The sequence below is a fragment of the Sturnira hondurensis genome, unplaced genomic scaffold, assembly GCF_014824575.4.
Source record: "Sturnira hondurensis isolate 20B ecotype Veracruz unplaced genomic scaffold, ASM1482457v3 Scaffold0023451, whole genome shotgun sequence".
Classification (NCBI taxonomy): domain Eukaryota; kingdom Metazoa; phylum Chordata; class Mammalia; order Chiroptera; family Phyllostomidae; genus Sturnira; species Sturnira hondurensis.
Window position 1 is genome coordinate 729,344 of NW_028096082.1, and position 17,421 is coordinate 746,764.

General features: G+C 38.4%; 1 protein-coding gene and 1 pseudogene across 1 annotated transcript in view; both read right to left on the bottom strand.

Moving 5' to 3' along the window:
• Positions 1 to 2,679: 2,679 nt before the first annotated feature.
• Positions 2,680 to 3,410, bottom strand: LOC118981055 (lipoyl synthase, mitochondrial-like; annotated as a pseudogene).
• A 7,123-nt stretch (positions 3,411 to 10,533) lies between these two features.
• The window catches only part of ZNF239 (zinc finger protein 239), a 20,771-nt gene continuing 13,883 nt past the window's right edge, over positions 10,534 to 17,421 (bottom strand). The window contains 1 exon segment of the mRNA XM_037037775.1: positions 10,534 to 13,085. Within this exon segment, the coding sequence (XP_036893670.1) occupies positions 11,784 to 13,085 (1,302 nt within the window). The 3' untranslated portion in view covers positions 10,534 to 11,783.

The following is a 17,421-nucleotide window of genomic DNA, read 5'->3' on the forward strand; positions in this document are numbered from 1 at the left end:
ACCCTAATTCCAAAGCCAGATAGAGATACAACAAAGAAAGAAAACTTCAGGCCAATATCGCTAATGAACATAGACGCTAAAATCCTCAATAAAATATTAGCAAATTGCATTCAACAATTCATCAAAAAGATCATACACCACGACCAAGTGGGATTCATCCCAGGGATGCAAGGATGGTTCAATATTCGTAAATCAGTAAATGTAATACACCACATAAGCAAAAGCAAGACAAAAACCACATGGTCATATCAATAGATGCGGAAAAAGCTTTTGGTATGGTTCAACACCCATTTATGATAAAGGTACTCAGAAAAATGGGAATAGAGGGAGCATTCCTCTACATAATAAAGGCCATATATGAAAGACCTACAGCCAACATCATACTCAATGGACGAAAACTAAAAGCTTTTCCACTAAGATCAGGAACAAGACAAGGTTGCCCACTTTCACCACTTCTATTCAATATAGTATTAGAAGTTCTAGCCACAGCGATCAGACAAGAAAAGGAAATAAAAGGCATCCAAATCGGAAAGGAGGAAACAAAACTGTCATTGTTTGCAGATGACATGATAGTATATATGGAAAACCCTATAGCCTCTACCAAAAAACTTCTTGAACTAATAAATGAATTTGGCAAAACAGCGGGATACAAAGTCAATATCCAGAAATCAAATGCATTTTTGTATACCAACAATGAATCAGCAGAAGCAGAAATCAAGAAAAAATTCCATTCGATATAGCAAAAAGAAAAATAAAATATCTGAGAATAAAGCTAACCAAGGAGGTAAAAGACCTGTATGTAGAAAACTACACAACACTGAAGAAAGAAATCAAGGAAGACCCAAATAAATGGAAACATATACCGTGTTCATGGATTGGAAGAATTAACATCATCAAAATGTCCATACTACCCAAAGCAAATCACAGATTCAATGCAATACCTATTAAAGTACCAATGGCATATTTCAAAGACATAGAACAAACACTTCAAAAATTTATGTGGAACCATAAAAGACCCCGAATAGCTGCTGCAATTTTGAGAAAGAAGAACAAAGTAGAAGGGATCACAATACCTGATATCAAACTGTATTACAAGGCCACTGTAATCAAAACAGCCTGGTATTGGTACAAAAACAGGCACATAGACCAATGGAATAGAACAGAGAGCCCAGAAATAAACCCAACTCTCTACAGTCAATTAATATTTGAGAAAGGGGGCAATAACATAGAATGGAGTAAAGACAGACATTTCAACAAATGGTGTTGGGAGAATTGGACAGCTACATGCAAAAAAAATGAAACTTCAGCACCAAGTTACACCTATAGCAATATAAATTCAAGTTGGATAAAAGACTTAAATATAAGCTGTGAGACCATTAAAGTCCTAGAGGAGGGCATTGGCAAGAAAATTTCAGATATTCCACGCAGCAATATTTTTACTGATATGTCCGCTAGAACAAGGGATATAAAGGAAAGAATAAAGAAATGGGATCTCATCAAAATTAAAAGCTCGTTCATGGCTAAGGAAAACAGTATCAAGATATAAAGAGAAGCAACAGCTTGGGAAAGCGTATTTGCCAATGATACCTCAGACAAAGGTTTAATCTCCAAAATATACAAAGAACCCACTTGACTCCAAAGAAGACAAGCAACCCGATTAAAAAATGGGCGAGCACTTGAAGAGACATTTCTCCAAGGAGGACATACAGAGGATCCAGAGACACATGAAAAGATGCTCGATATCACTAGCTATCAGAGAGATGCAAATTAAAACCACAATGAGATACCACTTAACACCAGTCAGAATGGCCATTATAAACAAAGAAACAAACAACAAGTGCTGGAGAGGTTGAGGGGAAAAGGGGACCCTAGTTCACTGTTAGTGGGATTGCAGACTGGTACAAACACTATGGAAAATAGTATGGAATTTTCTAAGAAAACTAAAAATGAACATGCCTTTTACCCAGCAATTCCACTATTAGGAGTACATCCTAAGAACCCTGAAACACCAATCCAAAAGAACCTATGCACCCCGATGTTCATATCAGCACAATTCACCATAGCTAAGAGTTGTAAGCAACCTAGATGCCCATTGGTAAATGACTGGATCAAAAAACTATGGTACATTTACACAACGGAATTCTATGCTGCAGAAAGGAAGAAGGAAGTACTACCCTTTGCAACATCATGGATGGAACTGGAAAGCATTATGCTGAGCAAAATAAGCCCGGCAGTGAAAGCCAAATATCATATGATATCACCGTTAACAGGAATCTAAACAAAACAAACAAGCAAGCAAAATATGATCAATGACACTCAAATACAGAACAGGCCGACAGGGTCCATAGGGGAAAGGGGAGAGAATCATAGGGGAAAAGGGGATGGACTCACATGAACAAATATAAAGGACACATGGAAAATAACTAAGGGTGGGGGGCGGAAATGAGAGGGAGGCGGGGAGCATGGAGTGGGGGCGGGCAGGGTTGGGAATATAAGGCAGAAAGCTGTACTTGAACAAGAATTAAATAAAAAACATATTAAAAACTAATAAAATTATACTGTAACAGTAAAGTCTTACAAAAATGTTTTAGGATTATATCACAGCAAGCAATTGTTTACTTAGATAAAAGGATATCGTAAAAGACAAATAAACAACTATCATTAAATATGCATGGCTTATTGATATTTTTATTAAAACAAAAAAATTGAGTTCATCCAGTGAAGTACAGGCATTGTGCCCCCACCTTAGATAACAAATGGTATCAGGTTTTAAAAATTCCCATGATCTTGAATGTTAAATGTTTTGTTAAATGTTAAAGGGCTTTGCTTTCCTGTTAGCCACTAAATTTTTCAAGAAAAATTCCCCTGCTTTATATGAAGAACACTTGCAGTATAATGAAATCCAAGTTCATTTTCTACTTTTTCTCAGTATTTGAAGTTTTCAGAAGTAATGTATTCTTGAATCTTGAGGTGGAGCTTTGTTGGCTGCATATATTGTCCTAAAGGCAAATTGTTCATATCTGCCTCTTGAGGAGCTTTCATTGTTGCATATACTAGCTTGTCATTCTAGTCTAATCCCAACATTACAGACATTTTAGGAATCACAACAGGCTGCACCTTCTTAGTGAGCTTCAGTACACATAAAGACTAGTCAAAATTGGCCCTGGGATCATGAACTTTCCTTTGTAATTCTGGAACTGTTTCTATGTTATGTGTATACACATCTAATCCTGACAGAGTGACCTTTTTGTATTGCTTTTAGATCTCAAAAGTTTGGGGTGAGACATTCCATAAGAATTTTTGGATTCTTTTCCTTTAAGTATTTTCAGTCTTTGCAAAGTGCTCAGCTCCTCCATCAGGCATGTCATCTTAATCCACAGATGTCAGGGCAATATAATCCAAACCCCACTCTGCAATTGCCTTTGCAGTATTGTAGGGCTCATTGGCATCCAGTGGAGGTAGCTTTCGTTCAGTATTAACAGAACAAAATCTACAACCTTTTGTACATTTATCACCTATCAACATGATTGTGGCTGTGAGGGTGGCATACTCTCCCCCTCCCCAACACTCTCCACTATTGGGACATCATGCCTCCTCACACACTGTATGGAGATTTAAATTCTGCAAAGTATTTTTCAGTCTATTGTAATTTTTCCCCATCGGAATCTTTGTCTTTAGCCATGGAGGTAGTCTTAATCTTTCTCCTTTCTGGTGGTTTAAGTTTCCTTTATATTCACCCCAGGTGCTCCTGTCTGCAAGATCACCAGATACAAAATCTTGAAGGTCTGGTACATTCAGTAAAAATTCCTTTTTTTATCTGGCAAGAAACTAACTGCTCTGACTGAACTGTATGCCTATTGTGAATAAGCCTGCTATGAACATTCACATAAAGCCTTTGGGTAAACATATGTTTTGTGGACCCCGAGGAAGAATATACCTATTAAAAAGAGCTCCTGGTGACTGACTGGTCTCAAATTTTAAAAAACGGGGCCTAGCAACCTTTTCTAAATGTACCACTTATACAAACTGCAGTTCAGAGAGAAGCTTGAACTACCTGGCTCTGCACTGAACTGCCTGTCTGCATTGTGTTCCTGCCATGTAAGCCAGTCCTTATAAAGGGGGTCCTGGAATTGTATTTCAACCAATAGGACTGAGGTTTTTTCTATTCAGTTGGAGCTGGGCAACTACATACCCATCCCCATCAACTTCTTCATCAACCAATCAGAACTACTCCATTTTGACCAATCAGTACAGTGCTTTTTGGATGAATCAAACTGTGAGGATTTGAAGACCTCATTGCTTGAAGATGAACCAATCAGGAACCAGGGACAGGGACTTCTGTTCATATAAGTCAGCTCCTCTCTGGATCTGAGAGCACACTCTCCCTTTCCACTGAAAGCGGTAGATTGTGTTTTCCCAGTTAGAGTTGAAACATGGAAGATAAAACAGGTATGTTGCATCAGAGCAGAGAGAAGGAAAAGAGCTGTGTAGCTGGAGAGGGGCCTTGCCCCAGGCTCCCCTAGTGGCTCAAATTCTGAATCACAATTGATCTGTTCCACAGCTGAGCTATGTATGTCACAATTGAGCTGTTTGCACTGAATAAAATTTCCATTTTCACTGTACCCCAAATGGGGGATTCCTGTTGGTGTTGAATTGATGCCAACAAACTTCAGTTGACAGTTTTAACACCTAGAAGTAGGATTGTTAGGCTGTATATCCTAACACATCCTGTTAGGATGTGTATATCTCACTTTATAAGAAACAGCCAAATTGTTTTCCAAATGGCTATTTTACATTTCTGTCAGCATCTTGTAGTAAAATGTAATAACTTTTCAGTTCATGTTTTTAATTTTTTACTACACATATGTATCCACAAATATATAGTTTTGCTTTGTTCCTTATACACAAATATGCTGTACTGCAACTTGCATTACTTCATTACTTTATTTTTCTGTTTTTAACTTGCATTTTTTATTCCACATTTTGAGATCTCTCTATGTTGATACATGGAACTGATTTAATTTTGTGGTGTTCCATTGTCTAAATATGTCATAAATTTTAACCGATTCCTTTATCCATTGACTATTTGTTTTCAGTTCAGTGAATGCTCTATTATATAGCTTTGCCTATGTTTTTTTGGATCACTTGTCCTTTCATTTCTAGTGCTTTTTTTAAAAAATTTATTTATCTTTAGAGGGGAAGGAGAGAGGGAGAGAAACATCAATGTATGGTTGCCTTTCATGCCTCCCCTGCTGGGAGTTGGCCTGCAGGGAACTGGACTACAACCCAGGCATGTGCCCTGACTGGGAATCGAACCGCGATCCTCTGGGTCGCGGGCCCACGCTCAATCCACGGAGCTACACCAGCCAGGGCTTCTAGTGCTTCTTTATATAATTTGCACACAGGGTGGGGCAAAAGTAGGTTTACAGTTGTTCATATGAAAAATGACACACTAATTAATAAATAATAATACAAGAGTACACTTCATGTTTCACATACTCACAACTACAAACCTACTTTTGCCCTACCCTGTATTTATTTGTTGACTACATTAGGTTACAAAAAAATTTCTTCGAATCTGTGGCTTACCTTTAAGTTTATTTATGCTGTATCATATTGCACAAAAGTTTTTAATTTTAAGGTAAATATATCACTTTTTATAGGTCTTTTTGCTTTTTGGTTTTAAGAAGTCTTTTCTATACCAAGGCTGCAAAAATAGCCTAAGAAAATTAAAATATTTTAATTTTCTTCCAAAAAACTGAAGTTTTTTATAGGTCTTTTTGCTTTTTGGTTTTAAGAAGTCTTTTCTATACCAAGGCTGCAAAAATAGCCTAAGAAAATTAAAATATTTTAATTTTCTTCCAAAAAACTGAAGTTTTGCTTTTCATGCTTACATTTTTAATTTATCTGGAATGTAATTTTGTATGGTATAATGTAGTGGTCTACCATAATGTTTTTTTTTTCAAATGGAAAAGTTAGTTGTCTGTGACCATGTTTAGAGGTCTGTGTATTAGTTGCCTAGTGCTGCTATAACAAAGTACCGCAAACTGGCTGGCATAAGAAATAGGAATCTATCTCTCAGAGTTCTGGTGGCTGAATGTTTGAAATGTGTCAGCAGAACCATGTTCTCTCTGGAGACTCTAGGGCATAGGTGGCAAACACAAGGCCCTTGGGCTGAATTTGGCCCTCCAGCTTGTTTTATCTGGCCTGGCACCTTAATTCTACATGACAGAAGCACTGAGCTCCTTGTCCCTAGTTAAGGAGTAGTTACATTTATACAGTTCTAAAATTACATTTGGCCCCTTAAAGACACTCACGAAGCTGATGTGGCCCCTGGTGAAAATGAGTTTGACACCCCTGCTTTAGGGAGAATCTGTTTCAAACTTTCTGTTAGCTTCTGGTGTTGACTGTTGATTGTTGGTATTTCTTGGCTTGCAACTTCATAACTCCAATTTCTTCCTCCCCTGTAACCTGATATCCTCCCTTTGTCTGTCAGGGTCTCTGTATTTCTTCTCTTTGGAGCTAGTTTGTCTATAGACTTCCTTGGTCCTGCTCTGCCAGGGTCAGGTCTGAGTTGGTTGCCTCAGACTCAGCATATGAAGGGCATGGTACACTCTGGGACTGACAGTCCCCTCTTTCTTTTCTTTTTATTGTGTTGTTGCACTGGCTAGAGCATCTGGAATAAAGCTGACCAGAAGTGGTGAGTAGACATCTACCTTCTTCCCAACTTTAGGAAAGGGGCTCTTTATTTAACCATGAAGTATGATGTCAGATGTAAGTTGTTTTTACAAATTTTTTAATTTAATTATTGTTCAAGTACAGTTTTCTGTCTTTTACTCCCTTCCCAGCCCTCCCCCCAAGTGCTCCCCACCTCCAGATATAAGTTCTTCCTTAGATGCCTTTTATTAGATTGAAGATGATCCCTTTAATTCCTAGAAAATTGAGCCCTGGCTGATGTATCTCAGTGGGTTGAACGCTGACCTGCAAATGAAAGGGTTGCAGGTTCAGTTCCCAGTCAGGGCACATGGCTGGGTCACCAGCCAGGTCCCCAGTGTGAGGTGTGCAAGAGGCAACCAAACATTGATGTTTCTCTCCTCTTCCTCCCTCTAAAAATAAAATATTAAAAAAATTCCTGATCAACTTAGTTTTTAATCGAGTAATTTTTTTCTTATATTGAATTTATTGAAGGTTTTATTGCTTTTTATACATTTTTTACTGTTGTTCAAGTACAGTTGTCCCCATTTTCACCCCACCACACCCCCTGCTGAACCCATCCCTATCCCCGACCCTCGGACCTACCCCCTTTGGCTTTTTCCATGTGTTCATTATACATGTTCCTTGATGGCCCTTTACGTATTATCCCGTTATCCCTCTCCCCCCTCCTCTCTGGTTAGTGCCAGTTTGTTCTTTATTTTAATGTCTATGGTTGTATTTTGCTTGCTTGTTTATTTTGTTGATTAGGCTCCACTTATAGGTGAGATCATATGGTATTTCCCTTTCACTACTTGGCTTATTTCACTTAGCATAATGCTTTCCAGTTCTATCCATGCTGTTGTGAATGGTAGGAGCTCCTTTTTTCCTGCTGCATAGTATTCCATTGTGTAAATGTACAAATTTTTTGATCCGCAATTAGTGAATTTTTTCAAATGCCTTTTTTATGTGCTAAAGAGAGTATTATATGGTTTCTCTTTTTGAGTCTACTAAAGAAGAAATACATTGATTTTGAATGCTGAAGCAAACTTGATTTCTAGAATAAACTCTACTTGATCCTGTATTGACACCCTTTATAAATTGCTGTTTCAGTTTGCTATTTTTACATTTATGTTCATGAGATATATTGACATGATTTTCCTTTCTTGAGGCATCTTTGGCTTTTGTATGTGGGTGATATTGGCTCACAAAATGTGTTGAAATTGTGTTTTTTTCCTGGAAGAGTTTGTATAGAATTGTTATTATGTCTTCTTTAAATGCTTGGTATAATTCACTTGTGCCATCTGGGTCTATACTTTTTGCGTGTGTGTGTGTGAAGCTTGTCAGGTACAAATTCAGTTTATTTAACAGGGTTATTCAAGTTTTCCCCTGGCAGTTCATGCCTTTTCAAGGACTTTTTCAATTTCATCTAAGTTGTTGAATTTATTTGCAACGTTAGTAGAATTCCACACTGCTTTAGCTGCAGCCACAAATTTTGATACACACTTTCAATTTAAAGTATATTCAAAGTTTTTCTCATTACTTCCTCTTTAACCTATGGCTCACTTAGGAGCATGTTGTTTAATTTCTATATATTTGGGGATTGTTCAGATATTACTGATTTTTAATATAATTCTGTTCTGGTGATAGACCATATCTTATATGATTTCCATTCTTTTAAGCCTTCTGAAACTTAAGCCCCAAAATGTGAATGTGTAAAGAATATGTATTATGCTGTTGTTGGGTGGTGTTCCAGAAACACCAATTGAAAATCTTATATATCTTAACTGACTTTCTACTCATTAGTGCTATGGATAACTTATGTATTGAAATATCTAATTAAAAATTTGCCTATATCCATTTTAATTTTACTCATTTTTATTTTATGAAATTTTCACCTCTTTATTGGAGCTAGAAGATAGTTATTTTGTTTTGGATTCCCAAATGCAAAGATTCAGATGTCTCTCCCTTGGGGTCAATTTCTGCAGAGAATAAACTTCTCACCTCTTGAAGGAGGGTAAATCCCTGATCGACGGTAAACAGGTGTTGGGGAGAAGGATATGTGTGTATGGGATGAGAGGAATGTTCCATATACAACTGGCCATTCATACTACTTTCCTTCCATGTATTCAATTCCTATTAGGCATTTCTGAGCCTGCAGCCAAACTGGTCACTTCTCATTCTTATCTCCACATGCAAGCAATATAAATGGTACCTGCTTCTGCTCGGATATAGCCGTCTTCCTTCTGTCTTTCATTTTTTCCCCCTGTAGAGGTCTCATTTGCTAATCTTCCTCCTATTTTTATTGCTGTGATTTTTAAACTAAAAAAATATTTTCTAGCATATTAACCGCTGTCCAGGGGGATCAGCTGTGTTTAATAGAAGCACATTTACTAGTCCCTTCTCTGCTAGCCATTTTGCTTAGTTGACCAAACCCTGACATTTCTGCAGCCCCTTTTGATCAGTTGCCACATGCTTCCTATGCATGTTCTTCCCAGTTCTACCTCTTATACCTGCTTGTTGGTGTCATTTGTTCTCAGATACCAATCTAATACCAGTTTCACTCTGGTGACATGTTTCTTTGGACTTCCCTTGCTTTCATTACGTAGGGTCCAGCCTTGCACTCCATGCTGTTATAAACTTTTCTTGCCATTGAAAATATAGTGAAGAAGGATGAGAGCTGTAAAAGTGAACTTGTATGTTTTTAGTTGTCAGTGTGGGTCATTGGAAAAGAAGAATGAAAAATATTCTAATTTGGAACTGTGACTACAAGTAGTGATCACATATTCACCAGTATTTTGACCTGACAATATTAAACAACCTACGTAGGAGGCAAATACCATCATTGAATGGGTAAGAATTTTAAGAAAAGCTTGTCTTCAGTACTCAATAAGTAATAATCTGTAAACCAGATCCTTTGCTAGTGACAGAATTATCAATTGACTAAAATGATTACTGAGACTACCAAAATATCCAAACATCCTTGTTCAAAATCAACCAGTACTGGTAAAGCATCAAGCTTAGGGCAGCAATAACAAGAAGCCTAGGGCAACCCCTGAACTCTGGAAACAAATGAGTTTTCAGCAATCCTAATACACATCTTTTTTTTTCATTTTCATGTGTCTGAAATTGAGGTATGCAAAAAAGCAACCATAAGTGTTTCTTTCCCCCCCACAATCGATGGCATCTTAACATCTGACAGAATGTGACATCCCATTGCTCTTTCCACATTTTCATGTACAAGTCCCTCTTTTTCTAAAATATTGGTTTCCCCAAACTTCCTTTCCATAATCACTGAAATGTTCCCCAAGGACTCTGATCACATTTCAGTTCTATTAAGGAAGGTAATGCTTAAAAGAGAACAGTAAAATCTAAATGTATTTAAAAACACTGGTAGCTTAAGATACATATAAAAGGAAATCTGGAAAAGCAGGCTATTTTAAACCCATTTGAAACTTTGGATATAAAAACTCAGTCGTTACACTAATCATTGTATATGGACTGCTCTGGGTTGGAGTCAAATATTCTGGGCTATCTCTTGAAGTGGGGAAAATGTCTCAATTTATCACTCTCTTTCATTCCTTATTAGAAGTTAGCTATGTTTCCCCTAAATTAATGTATACTTTTTTTGTTATCTATGTCCAGTTAACTGTTACCTTTGGCTGTATATATCAGTTATAATTCTCAGGCTAATAAAGCATCCATATTTTCCCTACTGATTTTTTTCCACATATGGATACTAGTCATTGAAGACAAACAGATGAGGAAAAGTGAGAGGCCTCCTAAGTACTGCTTCAGGAATCATTAACCATCCTTCAGAAATTCAGAGCTGCAATTAAGAGTTTACTGTATGGTAACTTCTGATGCAGTTATGTATTTACAATACCTTTTCTACTTTCAACTACTGCATGAGCTTCTTGTATTAACTGCTGCCTAACTTTTCAGATGTCCTGGCTCCACGCTCAATCCCACCCACAGAGCAAGTGAATTTTATATGATACAATGCATATTTTAGGCCTTATCTTTTCAAACATGCTCTCTAAAAATGGTTAAAAATGTTTATATAGCTATTTTTATATGAAGTATTTTTAGCCAAATGTAAAAATAATTTTATAAATGAATTAGATGTCTATAATGAGGTCTAGAATTTGGAGATGCTGCAAAAACAAATAACTTTGGGAGGGGTGTAAATCAAATATTAAAATGGTAAGCCTGAAGACACAAATATCAGAAACTTTCTCTCATGACTCCTTTGTTTTGCTTAGTATGAAACATGGGTGGTCAAGAAAATTAAGGAAATGAGAAAGAAGTGTTATGAGAGAAACTGAATTCATTTAAATATTTCAACCTTATTTGACATGTTTCAACATGGTGTATGTTACCTACTTGGCTTTAGTTTGGGGGAGTCATTTAAAGTGGTGAGATCTGGAAAAACCCCAGTAGACTAACTGCATCCATGAAAAAGAACTATGGTACTTACGTTCCTGAGTTGCTGTTTTGTGGAGAGGAGGGTTGAACATTCTGTAAAATGGTGCACGGGGTGTATTACACAAGTAGCTCTTCTACAGCTTGTGAGACTGTTGTACGTTTATGCAATAAACACAACAAATTTCTATGACCATTATATCTCCAACTACCCCTTGTCTTAAAACCAACATATTATAAAATTATAGTTTATTCAGGGCTACTTAGGGCTGGAAAGAAATGTGAAAAACAGAAGGTACATATTTTGAAGAGAAATCAGTGTTCTATTTTTGCAGAGATTGTGGACACAGAAAAACATGTTATGCTTAGATAAAATGTAAAGTTCTTGCTTTATAAATTCTGGGTAGGGAATACAGTTCTAATAACACTGGTTGAACTGCAGAGTACAGATGTTTTCACTCTACCTGCCTAAGGAACTAGAAAAAGCAGTACATTGTACACCATAACAAAAGTTCTTGGCACTTAAATGCTTTAAGTGAATGACTTCTTTTCAGTGAGGGAACGTATCTTAATAACTCATAGTCTCTATCCTTCATAGAATATATAGGGAAGAGTGATGTTAAAAACACTTAAGTCTTTAGAATACAAGTATGTAATTAAAGAGCTCTTTAACAGGGATCCTTCCTGTGAACCCGCTGGTGAATGTGGAGGTTGGAGCTCTGGCTGAAGCCCTTTCCACATTTGCTACACTCATAGGGCTTTTCTCCAGTATGTACTCTCTGGTGAATGAGGAGTTTGGAACTCTGGCTAAATCCCTTTCCACAATTGCCGCAGTGATATGGCTTCTCTCCAGTGTGGACTCTGAGATGGATGCGAAGATCTGAGCTCTGGCTGAAGCCCTTCCCACACTCATAGCACTGGTAAGGCTTCTCCCCTGTGTGTATGCAACGATGAATGTGAAGGTTCGAACTTTGTCTGAAACCCTTCCCACACTCTCCACATTTGTAGGGCCTTTCTCCTGTGTGGACTCGTTGGTGGATATACAGGTTAGAGCGTTGACTGAAGCTCATTCCACACTCCCCACACTCATAGGGCTTCTCACCTGTGTGTACTCGCAGGTGGATATGCAGTTTGGAGCCCTGACTAAAGCCCTTCCCACACTTGTCACATTTATAAGGTTTCTCCCCTGTATGGACTGCATGATGGATGAGTAGACTTGAACTCCTTGTGAAGCCCTTCTCACACCTGTCACACTTATAAGGCTTTTCATCAGTATGAATTGCTTGATGGATGAGGAGACTTGAGCTCCTTGCAAAGCTCTTCCCACACTGTTCACATTTGTAGGGCTTTTCTTCTGTGTGGTCTCTCTGATGAAGTAGTAATTCTGAGCTCTCACTGTAGTCCTTACCACACCAACTGCATTGGTATTGTTTCTCTGCAATGTGGATATTCTTACATGGAGGATTCTCTGTACTGGTTTTAGGTGTTTTGCTGGAGTCATAATGGTTACAGGGGTGCTCCTCTACATGAGCTCTCTGATCACTGACCACTCGGGATTCCCAACCACAAATGTCAGTTAGACAGTTACTGTCTAAAGGATCCAAGGATTCTTTCAATAGGTTATTCTGGCAAATTGCTTCTCTACTGGACAATTGCGAAGCCATTCCTATTATATCAGACCCAAGTTTAATATGAAGGGTCTCTGAACAATGGTTTACTGGAGGAGGGCTTTTTCCTCCTAACACTTTTCTTTTAGTGCTTTCTCCATTTACAAACAGACTTTTGCTTTTCTGAGAATCTTGGGGCTCATTCTTATAAAACATCACTGAGGAGTCCTGTCTGGCCATTTGGCTTGGGACTTTCAAAGACAAATATTCTTCACTTTACATGTTTTTGAAATCATCACTTTGAAGGGTCACAACACTGCTTATATTTCTGGAACTGTTAGAAGACGCTTATCCCCAAGATATCTAGTTCATGATTCCTGTACACTTCTTAAAGACTCTCCAGTTATTGTACTGGCCATCTCTTCAAATCAACCAGCAGGAAAACTCTTTATGTAGTAGATCCCTAAGCCCTTTCTCTTGAAGACTCTTCACAGAATTTTCATTCAAGTCTCCTAGAAAACAAAGAAAATTCAGTGACAAAAACAAAGGATAGATTTCAAGATTTCAGTACTGAAGTGCCTAAGTCATGAAGACTTTGTAATTTGGAAAAAGTTCAGTTTTGTCCTTATAGACATGTCCTTTGGTTAAATGTCAAAGAGAAGGCTTTCCACAAGACAGAAATATTTTCTCTGCTTTTAAGCATTGTCAATAAAAGTATTCCTCCCCTAACTCTGCAGAAGGCTACATATGTCACATCCTTGCTACAAATTACATTTCATTTCACTTTACTTAATTTTAAGCAAATTTGCATTTCATTGGTAATCCACTTTATTTTTTAATATATTTTATTAAGATTTTACTTATTTATCTTTAGAGGGGAAAGGAAGGAGAGAAGGAGAGAGATATCAATGTAAGGCTGCTTCTCATGTGTCCCCTGCTGGGAACTGGCCTGCAACCCAGGCATGTACTCTGACTGGGAATCAAACCGTGATCGTCTGGTTCGCAGGCTTGCACTCAATCCACTGAGCTACACCAGCCAGGGCCTAATTGGTAATCCACTTTAATATATGCTAGGGATACAAGAAAGAAAACAATCTTTTTACTTAATAACCTAGAGCCTAGTGGGAAGAAGGACAAATATATCATCAATAATAACACCATACCAGTGCTGTAGAAGATGCAGGCGCAACCAGGCATACGAACAGAGTAAGGGCATTAGACCCAAACCTGGGGGCATATGTAAGGAAAACAAAAAAGGAAAATACAACATGTTCGAGATAACTATAAACAGATTCGTGTCAAATATATAAAGTAGGTAACAGTGGTAAAAGTGTGCCTTGGAGAGAAGGGCGGGAGCCAAAACAAAGGTCTTGGCGTGTGCTAGGAAGGATTTAGGGCTAAATCCTCAGGGGTTTAAAGCTATTGAAGGAGTTCAATTGGGAATGAAACAATTGAAAATGAGCAAGATTTTAGGTAGAGAGACAATTACTGCAGCAAAACAGGACAAAAGTGGTAAGGATGATGGTTATGGAGAGAAGGGATACAGGCATTTTAAACAATGTGGTAACTAAACAAAGAGAGGAAAAGAAACACCAAGCACAATCTCCAGTTCCTTGCTTTAGTGACTAGGTTTGGGGGTACTATGTAATAAAATAGGGAATGCAAAAGGAAAGGTTGGAGTGGAAAAGGTCAGATGACAAACACTAAATCTAATGTTTAATTTGTGGTGCTAGTGGAATCTTCTTACAATGTTCAGTAAGCAATAATACATATGGGTCTGGAATTTCTGAAAGAGAATTGTGCTAAACATACAGATTTTATTTATTTTTTATTTATTTTTTAAAAAGATTTTATTTATTTATTTATCTTTAGAGGGGAAGGAGAGGGAGAGAAACATCAATGTATGGTTGCCTTTCGTGCGTCCCCTGCTGGGAGTTGGCCTGCAGGGAACCTGCCTGCAACCCAGGCAATGTGCCCTGACTGGGAATCGAACCACAATCATAAACATATTGATTTTAGACTTACTAGGATATAATGTTGGTCAAAACAAAGTGCATATCCTAATATTACCCTGAAATGACAAAAAAATCTATAAAAGTCTTGGAAAAAAAGAGGAATTGTCACCACCAGAATAAAAATGTCGAGAAACTCCTAAAATGAGTATAGATAGATTAGAAATGCTGAAGAAACTAGAAAAAAATACTGCACAGCTCAAATCATGTATGGGAAGACTTCTGCAGGAGTGAAAGGTCTTCTCAAGAAGTCCTAGGAAGTAAAAAAATTCAAATTCCAAACTCAGAATCAACATTTTAAAATAAAAGAGGTTTATCCTGGAAGTTCAGTTTTATTAATTCATGGTAGTCCTTTCTGATGGCTAGATTAGCTGTTGCCATTAGCAGCACCACTTTCCCAACCACACTTTTCCCAAGAAATAATGAAATACTGGGTAGTTAACAGAAGTAGTCCCACACAAAATCTGAAGAACAAAATGAATAATCTGTTAAAGGAAAGACTTCCAATAGTATTGAGCTGTACAGAAAAGAAGTTGAGGTAATGCTGAACCTGCATTATGACAGCGTTGATTAAGTCATTAAAAAAGGCAATTGACTCCATATATGCCCAGGACAAAGCCTCAAGGTAACCCCCGAAGTGAGATTTTTTTACCAGGAAAATATAACAGAGCTAGAGATCGAATTATGCCATGCCCCAGATAACTTACTTGTCTGAAAAAGCACCTACAAAAAAAAGAGTCTTCATCCACCATCTGGATTCTTATTATATCCAGCCCAAGCCCAGCCATTAGAGGTGTCTCTTAGAAGTATAACCTGCATAAATCAAATAGGATTGGGTGTCAGCTGAGGATGTACATTCCCGTATAATACTATGAGCATAAGACTTCTGGGAAAAAATGAGACAATAAAAACTGTCAGCAGACAAAAAAGTAGAATCTAAGTTCCATAGAAAGTGGCATAAACTCAAGAAATAGTGAACAGAAGACTTCCGACCAATATGGAGGTGTAGGTGGAAACACTGCCTCCTCATGCAACCAAGTTTAAAGACAACAACGTTTTAGTAACAACACAACCATAGCACAGAAAATTGAACTGTACAGAAGTCAGACAACAACGAACCATTCAGCTGGACCGGTAAGAGGGGTGGAGTCAGCGGCTAGTGGAGTGGGGTCCTGAAGGAAAAAGCAGCCAGACCGACCCAGGTGTGAAGGCAGTGGTTGGCAGATCCCAGGCATGGGGGGGCAATGGGTGGACCCAGTGAGGATGCAAGGAAGCTGGCTGACTGCAGTCACACATTCGCGTGCAGATAAACGAGGCAAAAAAAAAAAACCGAGCAGTGAGACAGACCATGTGAACCAGGGCCCCAGTGCCGGTAATTAAAGCCTAAAAGCAACAAATGATAAAAATTTTCGGGGGTTGAGGTGCTGGGAGAAGCTCCCAGGATCACAGAGAGTTCGTTGGAGAGACCCACATGGTTCTGGAGGGTGCACAGGTCCACACACCTGGGAACCAGCACCAGAAGGGCCCAATTTGCTTGCAGGAAGCAGCAGAGGGAACCAAAATCCCAGAAAGAGCATGAAACAGGCACCATCGCCCCTCTCTGACCCTGCCCCAACATACAGCGTCACAACTCAGCAACTGGTCACCCTGCCCTGGTAAACACCTAGGGCTCTGCCCCTCATACATAACAGGTGCAAACAGACCAAGACATTATGGCTCAAGAGGAAGAGCTCAAAGCCCCAGAGCCAATACTTCAGCTTAACAATAACCCACAACCTTCGGACCAACTTTATACTTCAGAGCGACCAAGAAATAGCCAACCTATCAGATGCACAGTTCAAAACACTGGTGATCAGGATGCTCACAGAACTGGTCGATTTTAGTCACAAATTAGAGGAACAAATGAACGCTAAACTAATTGAAATGAAGGGGAATGCACAAGAAACCAGTGGTGATGCAAAGGAAACTGGGACTCAGATCAAGGGAGTGGACCAGAAGGAAGAAAAAAATGACCAACAGAAAAGAATGAAGAAACAAGAATTCAAAAAAATGAGGAGAGGCTTAGGAACCTCCAGGACATCTTTAAACATTCCAACATCCGAATTATAGGGGTACCAGAAGGGGAAGAGGAACAGCAACAAGGGGTAAACTTATTTGAACAAATAATAAAGGAAAACTTCCCCAATCTGGCAAAGGCAATAGACTTTCAGGAAATCCAGGAAGCCCAGAGAGTCCCAAAGAAGTTGGACCCAAGAAGGAACACACCGAGGCACATCATAATTACATTAGCCAAGATTAAAATGAAGGACAGAATCCTAGAAGCAGCAAGAGAAAAGGGAACAGTCACCTACAAAGGAGTTCCCATCAGACTGTCAGCTGATTTCTCAAAAGAGATCTTGCCATCAGGCAAGAAGGGGCTGGAAAGAAGTATTCCAGGTCATGAAATCCAAAGACCTATATCGAAGATTGCTCTATCCAGCAAAGCTTTCATGTAGAATGGGAGGGCAGATAAAGTGCTTCTCAGATAAGGTCAAATTCAAGGAGTTCATCATCACCAAGCCCTTATTATATGAAATGTTAAAGGGACTTATCTAAGAAAAAGAAGATGAAAAATATGAACAGTGAAAGGACAGCAAACTCACAGTTATTAACAACCACACCTAAAACAAAAGCAAACTAAGAGGACA